The sequence below is a fragment of the Dama dama genome, chromosome 9 (genome assembly GCF_033118175.1).
Source record: "Dama dama isolate Ldn47 chromosome 9, ASM3311817v1, whole genome shotgun sequence".
NCBI lineage: Eukaryota > Metazoa > Chordata > Mammalia > Artiodactyla > Cervidae > Dama > Dama dama.
This window is the reverse complement of record NC_083689.1, coordinates 107,142,060-107,159,122: the sequence shown is the minus strand read 5'-3', so window position 1 is coordinate 107,159,122 and position 17,063 is coordinate 107,142,060. Positions and strand designations below refer to the sequence as shown.

The window sequence follows — 17,063 nt, the reverse complement described above, 5'->3', positions numbered from 1 at the left end:
TTCACAAGAACTTTGGGCTTCTCAAAGATCACATCTGTGAAATATGTGATATTTAATTTAAAAAATAATAAATTTTGCTAAAAATCTTCCAAGGAACATTTTATTTTCCCTCTATGAATTCCTTTTTGAGGAATAGCTTTATGTTGCACATAAAGCACTTCTAGCACACTGGTTGTGATTATAGGATAATTAAAAGTATTTGGAAAACCTTATGTAGCTGAACTTTTTAAAACAGAGCAAAACTCCTACATGATCCTTTGTAAAATGCTTTTCTCTTATATTTCTCTGAAACATACATACTCTTTATCTCTTCATCGTGTGTGTTCTCTTGGCTGTTGCCTCTTGAGCAAACTAAATATATTTGTGTTATCTATTCATAATAACTTTTCTCTTTCACATAGGGAGGAAACCTGATGCTCATGGCCTTTCATCATTTTTAGGACAGTTTTTATCCAGTGATTGATTATCTTATTTTATGTGAATACCAGTTCTTGTTGCCTATGAAATAGCATTTGATCTGGCTTGTACAGGGAAATCAATTTGTGTTATTTGCCGTCTGTAGTCTGCTCTGCGTGTCTTTTATGATCACATGTGCTTGTAGCATATCCGATGTAGAGTCAAATGGTGAGAACACAAATGGGGTATTGTGTTTGTTTAGATTTTTTCCCATAATCAGGTGTTTTGAACTATTTGAAAAGACCGTGAAAACAAAATAAATGATGCGAACATATTTCTTCACTAATATTTCATTTTGTGGTCATATAGAATGTTGGATCTGCTAACTTTTTTGGAAGGTAATGGAGGAGGACAGAGAGCTATGTACGGCAGAAAGGAGACTTTTTAAATTAACTATTTATGATATTATAACCAAGCAGGGCCTTTATTTTTATCCTTAGGATATGAAAATTAGTTTGTTTTTTTTTTGAAAATTAGTTTCTAAAGTCACATGTAAAGCATGGTTGTTGCCTGTAGTTAGTTTCATTTCTGCATTTATTTTTCCTTTTTTATGACTTTATTCAAATATTACATTAAACTCAAATGATGCAGAATTAGGTTTAAAAATTTCCCTTCATAATAAGCTATATCAATCATAATTACATTGTTACTGTTTTAAGTTTTCTATTGTAACCATGGAACAGCTTACCCATTTTTTATAATAAATCTTTTTTTTTTAATAACCAAAAAAAAATGTTTATTCAGTTAGTCTGAGGAACTTAGAAATGTTTATCATTCCATTAAGACAATATTCTATAAAGATATTTTTAAAAGAAAAATATGTCTTCTCTATAACTAATTTAACCTTCAGTAATGAATTATGTGAAGTAAAATTGTATAAAATTTCCTGACATTTTATGAAGATACCTACAAATAAGCCAGACAGCAAATAAAATATCTGAAAGACAGAGATGGATACTCAGTAATTTTTTGATGGATTATACACATAGGTATCAAATTACTTGATCCTTACTTCCCAGAAAAGGTTAATGACTCTTTTTGCTTTTACCCTTTTACTTAACTGTTGTTTATAAAGATTAAAACGGGGACTGCATTGAAGGACGCACATGCCTATGTGTCAGTTTGATTGCACACGTTTTTCTGATATTACAGGGGACTGAACCATCAAATGGGTAGTGTTGTTAATCATTGTTTATAAAGTTCATTCAGTTTTGTGTTACATGTTCCACTGTGGACAGTGGAACAGGTGTCCTGACAGAGCAGGGTGCACCACTCAAAATTTTAACTTAAATGAAACCAGAAGAGACTTTAAGTCCTACATATCTATATCTATATTATTTAAATGGCCTATGTATATGCAACAATTCATCTAAAACATTAATAATAAAACCAGGGAAAATATTTTAATGTTCTTGTATGCATGATTTTTCTTTCTTCTTTAATCAGTGTCAGATTTTACATTTTTGTGTTGAATAAAATTTCACAAATGTATATCAGTGTTATCAAACTCCACCATTAAAAATTAAACCATGAGCAATATTACATTCACTTATAATGAGCCAGTTCCCTTCGCAGGAATCGAACTGGGGTGTCCCACATTGCTGGCGGATTCTTTACCCGCTGAGCTACCAGGGAGTCACTTATAATGAGCATCCATGTATATTCACAGCTTCATTACTTTATGTGAATGATAAACATCCATTATATTGCATGTGTTTACTAATCTTTTATTACCAAGTGTAACACTGCTCTTAGAGGAATCTCTCTTTTTCATCAGTTTAGCTTTACAAGAGGCACGATTCACAAATGTATTTAATTAAGGTCATTTCAGTATTAAAGCACTTGAGTTTAAAAAGCAGGGACTATAACACCCTTTCCTGAAACACCTTGAGAGCGGTTTGTGGGAAGCAGAGAGCTGTGGCATGCATCAGACGCCGGCCCCTTCCCGTCACGGCCGTGGCCAGACGCCTGCTCGTTTGCCTTGGAACACGCCAGCGTAACGCGCCGTCTTCTGTGTGTTCCAGGTGTGTGGAGGTCATCGCGAAGGAGGGGCAGAACCTGAGAGAGCTCTACCTGGTGTCCTGCAAAATCACAGACCACGGTATGTAATGAGCCATCGTCCAGCCGTTCTCACCAGTAAGAAGGCTTTGAGAGCTTTTTTAAAAGAAATCAACAGCTACTATCTCATAGAGACTGAGATTTACCTTTACTTAGGCAAACTCTGATCATACTGCCCCTAATCAAGAAATCTTGAAGTTAGAACCAGAGTAAAATGAATATATATATTAGTTTTATCACCACATGAAGTCATATACATACTCACATAGAATTAAAAAGTATGGCTAAAATTGCTATATGATGAAACTAAATATTAGGATAATTAAATATTTGATATAAAGTAATTATGTTGTGTTGATTTGCTTAATTTATGTCCTGTTGAACGCATGCTTGCTGACATTCCAAATGCCAACCCTTCTTAATGCCTTAAATTCTTTAAAACATTGGAAACTTCCAATAGGAAGTTTAGATATATAGGAAGTAAAAGGTATATACATTTGTTTGTAAGAGTTTAAATATGTTAATTTTAAATATTCCTTTAAAGTGGAGAAAAGCAAGTTATTATATAAAAATATGAAAAGTATGAAGACATCTTATTGAAGTAATAAAGAAAATAACCCATCTAGGCTTTCCTCTTTTGTTCAGCGCATTATAAATATTTTTTACTATTAATTTGCATATTTAATCTAAATACAGAGTTTTAACTAGATGTTTTTAAATGATTTCCATTTCTCTTTTCTGATTTTTAAAGTTGTTTCTTTACATTGAAGAATATGCTTTCTACCTTGAAGGAAACTAATAATCCATTATTATTATTATTTTCTTTTTTACTGTTAATCCAACATGCTGATAATTGACTCAACCCTAAGATATTATACTGACCATCTGGCCTGGATGGGAGAGTTGAATTTTATCAGCTACTAAATTCATCCTTTGGAAAAACTCTATGAAAGCTATAACAAAAAATAAAAAATAACATAAAGGATTGGCTTAAAGATAACCCTAATTTCTTTTCAGAGTTTATTTTTTGAGATTGGTAAATTTCTTACATGGATTTATCCATAATGTTTCTGGGTTGTTGTCTTTTTCGTAATTATACCATGAGAAAGGAGTGTTTTGATGTTTTCTTTTTTGCATGTAGTTTGCTTTCTGGTTTGGCATATTAGATTGCCTGTAAGATACAGTAACTCTAAAGCCCTCAATGCCTCCCTTTTGTCTAGACCTTAGAGTGCTCTCTCTGCCCCAAACCGGGCAGATCCTCAAAACCTGTAGATTTGGTAATTAACTAGTACATTCATTCATTCCAAACACTTTGCTTGGCATTCAAAATCCTTTACCATTAGTCCTCTACCTGCTTCTCCAATCTTATTAATTGCCAGGAAGACTGTGGACTAAGTTCTTTAGAATGGGCCCTTCAAGTCCCGCAATGAAAACTGTTCCTAAAATCACACTCTGTGGCAGCACCAGTAAGTTACCCAGTGCAAGGAAATGTTCCAGAAGTCATGGAAAAGAGGAAACGCTTTGGACCTGGGACAGATAGGGAATCGAGTTCAGTCTTTCTGCTTGGGCCTTCGGGAAGTTCCCTCACATCTCTGAGGCCATTTCCTCACGTGTAAACTGACTTCGTGGTCCCGTGTGTTCCTGGTCTAGTGAGAGCGCAGTATGCACTGCTGAGCAAACTTGCTTTCCTGCAGGAGAGGGACACAGGAAAGATTCACCCACAATTCTTCTACCTCCTTTTCTTTCCTGGGAAGGAAGGTCTTGGAAGAGGCCTTTGTTGTTGTTGCTATTATGTATTGTTATTGCTTATTGCTGTTGTTCACTGATATTCTCTTGTTCTGGTGTTTTGAGATCTTAGGTTTTGTTTTTTTCTCCTGGTGAGGTGAAAACTATGTTAATACTTTGCCCATGTGGTTTGTGTTTATTCGTATCTCTGAATTATTTAGGTCAGCTGTTCTCAACCCTCTCTGCAGGTTAGGATCACCTGGGGAAGTTGTAAACCATTCTGATGCTTGAATCTTACACAGGGATTTCAAAATTTCCGGGAGGTGGTGCCCAGGCAATAAAACGTGCCTGGATGATGTCAGTGTCAGCCAAAATTGAGAACCACTGACCTAGTCTACTCAAGAGAAACTAGAAGTTAAAATTTTGAGGATTGCCTCCCTCCATGGAGAAATTATCATGGTTTTTTCATACCCTCCAGCTCTCCAGTCCTCTGCCCAGCTCGTCTCCCTTCCTTCTCCCTGGGATTTGTGGTGAAAACCTCTGTGCATCCGTTCTGTTCTTCAAAATGTTGGGGCACAGTTGAGGTAGAAGGGTAAAGGTCGATAGTTTATGCGATTGTGCTGTAATTGCTACTTGATTGTAAAATTTTAAAAAATTACTGAACACTCAGCTCACCTCCCTTCCTCCTTGTACCCTGCCAATAACACATGAACAGTTTTTGTCAGAACGACAGCAGAAAAGATTATTCATTGTAACCAGAGAAACAGCATGTTTTTGGAAGTAACTGCTCTACTATGGGAGGGTGTGATCCTTTGCCCTGTGTTAATTATAAATTTTAAGAAAGAAAAGCAGATGCTATTTTCCTTCTTTAACGGAATATATATTCTGTAGGATTTTTTTTGAAGCTACTTAGAAATAGTAAAATTCTATGTACCTGATACCAGGGAATTTCACCCTTCAAAAGACGATCCTAATTCTGCTTCCTGCAGCTTTGCACATACTCCAGCCAGTCTCCTCCTCAGCTCCTTTTTCCTTGGTGTTTGTACATGCTCCCGTTACAGTATCCTGAGATGTCTGAAGTTCTCTGCAGGCCGCATCAGTTCAGAAACAGCAGCTCGCCTGGCTTATCGTTTGTAATTTTTGTCGAGATTCTCACAGGTGTTGGATGTGCTGTTGTAGTACTTAGCGACACCTGGCCAGGCTGGTAGGCAGTTATGTTCATTTTAATTGATATATGATATACTTGTTGTGGAGAAAAGTATCATTCTAATAGGCTTCTTATTCCCCAGATTGAACATAGATCTTTATGGTAAAGGATAACAATTATAAACAAATCAATAATTCAGGCACAGCTGAAAGGAAAATACAGTCTTGGGTAATTGCTCCCTAAAGACAAAATAATATTGTCACTCTTCTGTCACTAAACAAATAAATGTTATGGGCTGTTATCACAGGAAAAAAATTCAAACTAAGGTGTCAGAGAGTTAGGTTAGAATTTGTCTCATCTTTTTTTTTTTTTTTTTTTATGATCTGGACCAAGTTACTTAACCTTTTAATTTTGTCATCTGTTAAGCACCTGATAATGCAGACCATAAAAGGTGGTGAAAATGCATATGAAACATCTGTATTTTGCCTGGTGGCATAGTGGATACTCAATGACAGCAGTTCTTCTAACTCTAGAATTGCAAGAACTCTCTGTTTTTCTGAAGAAGAATCAGGCCTCTCCCTCCTCCAAGGGTGGCTTTCTGTTTGTGGGAATTGTTCTTTGTAAGTTTGACCTTTATTAGTCTACGCATGCCTAACTGGCTTCCACACCTAAGCTCCCTAAACCATATTGTTCTTTGTAGGAAGTAAATAGAAAGATGCAGGAAAAAGTTGAAAATCTTTATCTTAGGTTATCCCTATCAGGTTTCATCCCTCTCTTTTCTCTGGATTTCCTTCATTTTTGTTTGGATTATTTGGCTCCCCTTATGCTTTTTTGTTCTTATAATAATTTGTCAATGAAGAATTTCCAACCTGCCTTTCCGCTTGCCTTCAAATACTTTCCTGTTGAAAAATTCTCCTCCTTCAGAAAGGTATGTCCTTAGGATTAAAGGGAACAGGAGAAGTCAGCGTGTATCATTCATGCCTGCGGAGGTCAGAGCCAGTCTTAGGCAGTAAGGCGGAGACCCTGTGGTCTAATAAATGAGATGGGTGAAGAAAAGCCTCCTCTCCGTTAGCGGCCAGGCAGTGAAGGTCACCAGTGTGACCCCGTGTCGGGGCGCAGCTGTAAGAAGGACCCTGCTTTGTAGGCTGTGAGCACATTTCCTTTGACTTGAGCACTCCTGAGGGCCCTGGAAATGCACTCTAGGGGATATCTTTTTGCTTCCTGTCTCAAGTTGTCAAATAACCTTTTAATTAAAGAGGACTGGAAACACTCAACTTCTGACCTCGCCGCCTGGGGCCTCCAGGGCCCCTGCCGCGCCCCAGCACAGCCCTCGGCCGCTGCTCCGGTGCTGCTCCGGGGCGGGGAGCCCAACCCCCGGCCTGCCGCGGACGCGGTTGGGTCACTCTGGCCACAGCGGCCTCCCAGACGAGGCGGTCCGCGTTGCGGCGGTTGTCGCGTGAGATGCCGTTTCGGCGGGCCCGCCGCACGGCGGAGACGCCGTGTGTCCGCCCTGCGCGCAGACGCTGCTCGGCGCCGGCTGTGCGCGGCCCCGGGCCGAGGCGCCTCCCGGGGCCCACGCCTGCGGCTTCGGTGCGGGCCCGAGCACAGCGCCGCCTGCCGACCGCGGGAGGGAGGGACGCGGTAACGCGCCGCCCTCCCCCGGACCAGGGGAACGGCGGGGAGGGCCCCTGCCGTCATCCCCGCCGGCTCTAGCCCTTGTCTCGGCCGTGCTGACCCTCAAGCGCTATGCAAAGACTAATAGGCGGGAAGTTCGCTACCTTCTCCGGGGTACCAGACCTCTTCAGCCATTAGTTAACCCGGACTAGATCCTGGATACATGATCAAAATAAGCGCACCAAAGAAACAGAGAGATCCCAACAAGCTTTCTGGGTTACACTCCTATCAGGGGTGTTTCTTTTTCTGTTGTTTTGTTTTGTTTTCTTGTCAAACCAATGCTGATTAAGGAAGAAAATCTTACATGAAAGATAGTTTGGCCCTTTCTTACGCCATCTTGTTTTTCATATTATTAGGTATGCATTACATACAGTGATGTTCCATTTAAAATTAAATTCTTGGTATGTTTTGTTTCATTTTCAAATTGTATTTCAAACTACTGCAAGATTGCTGGGTAAGATTCAGCTCCTTTTGTCAGCAGGAGTAACTCTAATAGTTGTAAAGTGACAGAGACAAACTTTAGAAAATAGATTTGCAAGTCAAAAAGAATGCCTTATTGTTTCCTATTGATTATTCACATTTTCTCTCCATTCTATCATTTAAATATAGATAGCTTTTACTGTTTCTAACAAAATAATACTAAAATGCTAAATCTATTGTTGCAAATTCTCCTTGTTTGTCCATCTTAAAAGGCATTTCTCTTCACTTGTAATTCTTTTATTCCTGGAGTTCCTTACTATTGGATTTGTATGTCTACTTTTGTACTTAACAAGTGTTATTGTCTTTTTTCTTTTTTTTCAGTAATGGTCATGATTTTTCACCAAAAATTTGGTAATTATAATTTTTAAGTATTATAATTAAAAGAAGCACTTCTTAAGACATTTCTTTTAAGAAAAGTCTCCCATAACCAATTCAAAGGCCAACTCTGGCTTTGTATGTATTAGAGTTTTTTTAATTAAGAAATCTTTTAACTTACATTTAAAAGACAAATAGACCAATTTCTATGCTTGCCCTGAACTTTCTTATACCTCCAAATACACTAATGTTGCTTCACTTAATTTGTTAATTTTTATGGCCAAATACTAAATTTCCATATACAACTTAATTGTTAACTGAAATATTTACTTTCCCACTTTCCTTTTCTCAGTTACTTATTAGCATTTCTAATATAGAAAGCTTGATTTTAATTTTAATTAACTTTTTAACATTAATCTCATGATGTTCTGTTATAGATAAAAGAAATTTGTCCCAAATCACATAAAAAGTCATTTTTTCAGAGTGCCTACTTTAGTACCCTTAGTACCCTTCAGTATTCAGACTAAGCATTTATTTTCCTTGAACTGTGCTGTAATATGGTCATTATTGACTATTATCAGTATTATATCAGCAATGAGTAAATCTAAAGGGGATTGCAATAAACACCAAGGTAACTGCTATAATACTCGATTTCTAGTTTACCACAAAAGAAACAATTTCCTAATGTTTAAGACTTCTTGAAAACAGATGTCTTGAGTGGTAGTGAGCTCTTTCTTACAAGAGTTATTCAAATTGAGATAATCTCTTGAAAAGAGGGTGGAAAGTTGGAAGCACTGGGGTAAGGAATTGACCTACATAATGTTTAAATTTCTTTATAATCCTGGGATATGTACTGGGCCGGCTCCATTTTTGTTTCATTCAGCAGATGTTTATTGCCTGTGTGCTGGCTGGGTGCTGTGGAGTGTACAGAGATGAGTGAGAAGTATATACTTTTACGTAAAGAAAGCAGATATAAGCCGGGAGACTGTTTTGAGTTAACATGATGGTGTCAGATTTAAAAAAAAAAGGCCCTATGAGATGTCGGGACTCAGGAGGACAGAGTGGTCAGAGATTGGCATCTTCGGTGGAGGAGGCGTGGAGGACAGATAAGAGAAGGGAGGGCCTTTGAGGAAGTGCAGTCCTGGGAAAGGCTCAGCATGAACAGGTGTCTGAATGGGTGAGCTTGTACGCGTTGGTTAATCTAAAGAAAGAACAGAAATCATCCAAAGTGACTACGTGCACACACGGGCAAATTTTGAAGAAACCTTATGAAAATATTCTACTTGAAAATTCAGAGTAAGTTCCAACTTTCATTTCGACTTTTCCTGTCTTATTCACCATTCCCATGGTAACAACTTCTCTTAACATACATAAAAGGAAACACTACTTTGGGTTCTAACTACTAATCAAGTACCCAGTTCAAATGAAAGTGAAATGTTAATTTTCATAACAATAGAATAGCTAACATTTATTGGATGTTTTCATTCATTTGATTAAATGGATTCATTTAATTCCCTTAGCGCACCCTGTTTTGGATGTGGACTGTTAGTATTCCAGCTTACAGATGTGGAAACCCAGGTTCACATAGTTTGTGAGTAACTGTATGATATTGTGTTGTTGTTCAGCCACTAAGTTGTGTCCGACTCTTTGCGACCCCATGGACTGCAGCACTTCAGTCTTCCCTGTTCTTCACTGTCTCTCGGAGCTTGCTCAAATTCATGTCCATTGAGTCTGTGATACCATCCAACCATCTCATCTGTCGTCCCCTTCTCCTCCCACCTTCAATCTTTCCCAGCATCAGGGTCTTTGCCAATGAGTCAGTTCTTCCCATCAGGTAGCCAAAGTATTGGCGTCTCAGCTTCAACATCAGTCCTTCCAATGAACACCCAGGACTGATTTCCTTTAGGATGGACTGGTTGGATCTCCTTGCAGTCCAAGGGACTCTCAAGAGTCTTCTGCCGCACCACAGTTCGAAAGTATCAATTCTTCGGCGCTCAGCCTAGATTCAATAATAAATCAGTCTCTTGGATAACCACTCACAGGTCAGTGATGTGCTTAGGAGTATTTATTACTAGAAAGCTTTGTTCGATTGTGCCAGTTGTCAAAGCTTAAATGATGTAACTGAAATTCATAATACCGTGTTTCGTCCATCTTTGTATTAAAAAAAAATCACAAAGCAACTACCCCATGAGATCTAATTATATAGTTATAGAACTTAATAGGTTTAACGTGCTTATCCACTGTAATTGTGTTGTGCTGACACCGAGCATTAGTTGCATTCTGTGGTTAAACATTCCTTCGCCAGGAGGTAGAGACTCTCATTGACTCAGTGTGTATTCATATATTCAACAAATAATTCTTAATTTCAAAGCTGTATATAATCTTCATGAGTTAAATTTTTTCTTGCATCCTTTCTAAGTTTTTACCAAAAGCTTATGAAAGAAGCATAAACATTATTACTCCTTTTTAATGGATGAGGAAATCGAGTCTATGTAGGTTTTCATTAATGAGCAAAACTGGAACTATAATCTTCTCCCTCTAAATTGTTTACTGGATTGTGTGTAGATAACTTCTTAAATTTCCCAGCTTTTCTTATAGAAATGATTTCTTTATTTAAATGATCCTTTAAAAGCAATTCAGCTAATATTAAGTGACGTGATTTCATAGCAGTTTTTTTAAAGTACAGTTACTTCTAGAGACACACAGTTCTGTACCATTCCCTAAAGCATAAGCAGTTATTCTCTTCTTTAGGTTCTTAAGCCCGAGCTCAGAGGTTCCTGGGATCTCAGGTGCGTCTTAATTCCCTTCCCTTAGGAGAGCTGCTCCCAAGGATGTCCTCTGAGAAGTGAAAATGGAGTCTCTTCAGTATGGCTCTGCCGTCTGCCTCCTTTTATGCCCTTCAGCATCGGTTCACTTCAGTTCAGTCTCAGTCCTGTCCGACTCTCTGCAACCCCGTGAACCGCAGCACGCCAGGCCTCCCTGTCCATCACCAGCTCCCGGAGTTTGCTCAGACTCACGCCCATTGAGTCGGTGATGCCATCCAGCCATCTCACCCTCTGTCGGCCCCTTCTCCTGCCTTCAGGCTTTCCCAGCATCAGGGTCTTTAGCATCCGTGCTCCTCATCTTCTGAGATGATTCATGGAGAGCAGGAGCAGAAAGGGGCTAAAAGCCCCAGGACTGCACCTCCCCCTCCTGCAGCAGTGAACTGGGTGCACAAGGGCCCTCTTAGGGTCTCCCCTTCCCTTTAATATAATTTAAGTTATTTTACCCTCCCCGGCTGTGTTTTTGACTAAATCTTCTTCCCTCTTTCCTGGGTAATTAGCCTACATAAGACACTTGGCATCTGATATTTATTTGGAAAAAATAAAACAAAAATTTTTCCCAATTTTCCTGCTAGAAAATGATAGTAACACTTGTAACAAAATAGAAATCAAACATTAAACTAATTGATTTTACTGTTTGTCGTTCACTAATTAGCCTCACATTGTTATACCCATGGACACTGGTAGGATTAAGCCTTACCAGGTCTTTCTCATTTATTAGCAGGATTTCCTTATATTAAGAGCAACTTTGCTTTATTGACTTCTTGGTTTACTTGAGTTCAATTTATATAGGAGAGGAGGGAATAACACATGATTTTTTTCTCTTTGTTTACCATTTTTCAAAATGCTAATTTGGTTTCCAGTATTCTCCAAAGTGACCAATAAGGAGTTGTTACTTTTGTTTAAGTGTCATTAGAATCTCAACAATCCCTTGCGGTTATTCTTGTAATTGTTACTCAGATTGTCCTTCACTTTGGCAGTAGACGCTTCTTCGGGTTGGCTCCCCTGGCCTTCTCATCCTGACTCATTATGTCAAGGTGTGTGAGGCCCATCTTGTGCATTTCACGCTGGAGTTATGGCACCTACTCGTTTTTCTGAAGAACTTTGGTTCTTTGAATGAATTGGGCTTTTTAAAGAAATTTATCTTCTATGTCCGTGCTGCCCTCTGAGTCTTACATCGCTGTATTTTCTGCCTTTCATTCCTCCAGCCTAAAACCTATTTTAGTTCCCATCACAAGTCCAACCTTTCCATTATAAACTCAGCAAGTTCAGCCCACCCTGGGTTTTAGAGAATCCTCATTTAGGGATTCTCAACACACTAGAAACTTCTAGTTCCATATACAGGAACACCTGATCTTATTCTGCTTAGCATGTTAGACCCTGCGGTTTTACGCATGGGGCGTTTGTGGCAACCCTCTGTAGAGCAAGCCCGTCGGTGCCGCTTCTCCAGCAGCGTCTGCTCATTTTGTGTCTCTCTCTCACATTTTGGTAACTCTCAGAAAGTTTCAGGCTTCTCCTTTATTACTGTATTTCTTTGTGATCTGTGATTAGTGGTCTTGATGTTACTGCTATGACATACTGAAAGCTCAGATGATGGTTAGTATTTTTTAGCAATACAGTAATCAAAATATGGTGTACATTCTTCTCTAAAAGCACATAATGCAGTCGCACACATGATAGACTACAGTATAGTGTAATCGTAACTTTTATGTGCACCGGGAGACCAAGAGATTCGTGCGACTCACCTCACTGTCACAGTCACTTGCCTGTGGGGATCAGGAGCCAGCCCTGCAGTGGCCCCTGGAATCCCTGTATCCAGCACTCGTAATTCTGCCCACACTTTCTGCTTTCGGAGAAATTAGGAGTGGAACTTGGGAAACAGAAGTATTTTTATATTTTGGCTACCCCATCAATTCTCTGGGAATTTCCTTCCGATTTTGTTTCAGAGGTTCTGCATTTAAGTGCTAAAATATGACCTCTTGGACCCATTTGGAAATAAGTAGAAAAAGTGTTCCAACCGTAAGGTGTGACATCATCTCATTTCAGGGCTTTTAAACTTCCTTGTTCTACAGTGAAAAATACATTTTGCCTTTAAAGTGCTTGTTGGATGTCCACTAAAGTGATTGTACCACTGACTAGAATGACTAGCAATCTGAAAAACACTGCTCTGGTTCATCTCCTTCAAAGGATAGATGAGAACTAGATCTGTCAGTCAGGGACCCGCTTGAGTAGAAAACTGGTGGATTTCCTTGGTACACAGTGGACACTCTTCTTGAGATGGATGGTGCCAACCTTCTCAAGCTCATCAAATCCCATGTGTTGATCTTGTCATCCATGAATAAGTGTTAATATTCCCTGCCTCTCATATCCTTGGGAGTAAGAGAATCGAACAGATTCTCTTTATGATTTTACTTAGAATAGATATTAAATGGAACTTTGAGGCAGAAAGGTAGTTTGGTTAATTTAATTTCCTAATTAAGTGAAACTTACTTTTATTAATAACTTAAATATTAAACTATTCATTTTGACTCTTATCCTAAATCATTCTCTTGGCTTTTTAAGACTTAGTCAATTAGAATTTACCTGTCAAATGTATTCCTTTTCTTGGGTTTATCTGCATGACATTAAATAAATAGTTTGAACTTTTCAACTTTTCAAACAATTGTGTTGAATTTGACGTGGCTGTTCCAGCCTATGTGCTTCTGTCTGGAGTGCGTGCCGACTGCCTGAAAGCAACTTGTCTTTCGTGGAGAATGACTGTGTGTGGGCACAGAAAGGAGATTTTAAAAATTAGAAATAAGGGGTAAACAAAAAAGAATTCTGTCTTCAGGGAGTTATGGACTTTGCTATTATGGTACTTTTCTATTTCTATTATGGCTCTTTAGAATGAACTACCTTCATACTGATATAATGTAAATTTTGCTTGCCAAAATACTTTTATATAATAAATAATTCTTAGAAGCAGAAAAAAAGGATATAGAAAACTAGCTAACCACTGTTTGATTGATACTTGTAATATATTTTTAATCATCTCTCTTTCTTAGGTTAAATTTCCGATTTTTTTTTTCTTCCTCCTCTTTCCTCACATATGGCTCTAGGAGCTTCTCCAAGAAAGCAGTTTTGCTTTGAAGATATTTCATTTCCTCTCATGAAGGATTCTTCTCTTCTTTTAGATTTGAAATCATAATAATGCCCTCAAAGATCCAGCCCCTTCCTGCCCTCTGTTAGAAAATCTTTCCGAAGTCAGCCGTGGAAAGTCCAGTTTGGAGCTTGAAGTCCGGAGATGCTCCTCTGGGGTATGAGGGTGAGACAGCCATGCAGGGAGCTGCTCCTGGCGGAGAGGAAGCCGTCTAGAATGACACGTTCTGAACCTCCTTGAGGAGGGAGACTGTGTTTGAAATTTTAAATCATTTATGTCCTATAGTAACCAAAAGCTGCTTTTAACTGAATGAGAAGGGTGTGTTAAGTTACTTCAGTCTGGTCCGACTCTTTGCGACCCCATGGACTGTAGCCGACCAGGCTCCTCTGTCCACGGGATTCTCCAGGCAAGAGTACTGGGGTGGGCTGCCATTTCCTTCTCCAGGGGATCTTCCCAACCCTGGGATTGAACCCGTGTCTTTTACGTCTTCTCCTTGGCAGGTCGGTTCTTTACCACTAGCACCATCTAGGAAGCCAGTCACCCCTATTCATGATTTCATTTACCCACACAGTCAACTGTGGTCCAAAAATATTAAGTAGAAAATTCTGGAAATAAGCAGTTTGTAAGTTTCACATCGTGTGCCTTTCTGAGCAGCCTGCTGAACCCTCCCGCCGCGTGCGCCATCCGGCCTGGAGGGTGAATTCCTCCTGTGTCCGAGGCCAGTCCTTGCAGTTCCCAGGTTGATCATTGGAGTGGCAAGGCTTGTGCTCACGTAGCTCTTACTTTACGTAATAAAGTTCCCAAAGGTGCAAGAACAGTGATGCCGACAGTTCGGATATTCTCTTACTTTGCCTGACTTATAAATTAAGCTTTATCATAGGCATGTGTGTAGGAAAAAACATAGTATACATAGGGTTCAGTGCTATCCAACTTTCAGGCATCCTCTGGGAGTCTTGGAAAGTACCCCCACAGATAAAGAGGGGCTAGTATTTTATATATATGTGTGTGTGTGTGTGTGTGTGTGTGTGTGTTGATAATAATGTATATATTAAATAGCATATATATGAAATATATGATATATATATATATCATAATAAATAAGACTCAAGCCAATTTTGAACAGCAATAAGGAACTTAACATTTCAGCTCTACAAAATAAATGAAGAGTTTGAAATTCAATCAGTCCTATTTTATGTTGAGGCAAATGTACTTGGCTTTTTATGAGAATCATACCTTCTGCTCTGGTTTACATAAGAAATTGGCTGAAATCCTCTAAAGCGTTCGTTTTCAACTTTGCCATTACAGCACACCTTGCAATCAAGGTTTGCAAACCATTTTCTTTTTAAAAATTTCTTAATTAGAATAGATTCGGTAGGATTTCTTACTTTCCCTCACTTGGATTTTGATAACATTTTCCTGAGTGGCAGAATGAGATATGAGTTTAGCGGGCATGCTGAAATTTGCACATAATCCGTGGCTTCTTTGTTGTTAGAGCTCTCATTGGGGTGCCTACCAGTACACCGTTATTTATTATTCACTTGCTTATAGATTGTTTTATTAGGAAGGCCAGTCCTTTACTCCATAAATGCATATCCCCCTAAAATGTATGTCATGAACTTTTATTTCCACACGATTTGGGGGTTAGAGCAAATCCAGGGAGTGCACACGAATATGTGCCACACGTGTCCTTGTTATCCATCGCATTCGGCAGTCTGCGAAAGCAAACACTGATTGTGGAGCTGGGGCCCTGGGGGCAGGTAGGGCCGCAAGCCCGGCACAGGCCTGGGGAAGGGCGTCCCCCACAGCTCACACGGAAAGGCGGCTTACGTGGGAAGGCCTTCCAGTAACTGTGCTGCTCTCCTCACAGCTCATGCTTCATCTTTCGTGAAACAGAAGGTGGATCTGAAACCTATTCTATTCTCTGGATTTATGAAAAAAAAATAGAATTTTTAACTTTTTATTTGAGAAAATGATTTTTATTTTTAATAGCCTACATAGCATATACTTTTAAATTAGTTATTTTAAGACCACATTTAAATTAGACACCTACTGTAATTTCTTAAGGTTTCCTGATATAGCTCAAGGCTCTTTAAAACCTGTTTTACATGCAGTGGGCTCTACAAATATTTACCTCTTTTTTGTCAACTTCAGGAAACCAGTTGAAAATTTTTAGAATTAGACTTTGGAGCTGTGTAGTGTATTTTCAGACTATTACAAATCTATCTAAATCTACAACCTGCTAGGCAAGATCGAATCCCTTCCAGCTCTTGACTGTAATATATGATTTGTGCGGCCTTGAGTCTGTCTCACAAACGCGTTCAGTGTTTTCCGAGCTGTTTCTGCTCTGTGCCAGGCAGGTCTCTGACTGTGTGTGTTCAGTCCACTGATTGACTGACTGAGAGCTAAATTATTCTTGCCAGCACATACTCAGTTCCCAGCTACTACAGAGAAGATGGACTCCGGGGCCAAAATTGGACCCTCACTAACATGCTTGCTTTCTGCCACTGTCATCCTTACGCAGGGATTGAAAATCCAGTGACCTATATTCTTCCGTTTAAATCCTTAAAAATTTAAATTAAAACTTTGTCAACAGTAATTCTAGCCATGCTGAAGCAAAAAGAGCGTTCCCTACAATCTGGCAGCACTGAATGTAATTCATAACTATCAAAAATCCGTTTTCTCTGCATAACTTTTAAGAACGCTCCTGATGTCTTGAAAATTCCATGCAATTTTCTTTAAAAGTTGGTTTGGAATGCCACTGTGCATCTTGAAGCCCACATACAGTGAGTTAAATTACAGCAATAGCATATTTCTCAAGCACCATATAGTTGCAAATCCTTTATCCCGAAGTACCTAGTAAAGGATTTTCTCCTTGAACAGTGAAGGAAGTTGAACTTTGAGGTTGTTTCAATTTAACACATGATGTGCTTGCAGACTTAAAGATGTGTTTTGCCTTTCCTCCTTTTTCTTCTTTATTCGTTCCTGCTTCTTGTAAAAGGAATTAAGTATGTAATTCTGATTATAGCGTTGGATCCTTATCATCATGTTCTCAAAGCCTCATTTCCCCACATGGCTCACGTAAGTCCTTACTCTTCAGAGGGTTAATCTAAATGCAGAGTGGAAGGCTGTCACTGCTGGTCTTCTCGGTCTCAGGATAGCATCACTATTCACTTAGTTTCCCCTCCAGCATTCTTACCTGGGAAATCCCGTAGACAGAGGAGCCTGGTGGGTTACAGTCCACGGGATG

The 17,063-nt window shown here is 39.1% G+C and overlaps 1 protein-coding gene across 1 annotated transcript in view; it reads left to right on the top strand.

Moving 5' to 3' along the window:
- The window catches only part of FBXL17 (F-box and leucine rich repeat protein 17), a 512,447-nt gene that overhangs the window by 338,290 nt on the left and 157,094 nt on the right, over window positions 1-17,063 (top strand). Inside the window, exon 7 of the mRNA XM_061152120.1 lies at window positions 2,481-2,557. Within this exon, the coding sequence (XP_061008103.1) occupies window positions 2,481-2,557 (77 nt within the window). The remainder of the gene's footprint in view (window positions 1-2,480; window positions 2,558-17,063) is intronic.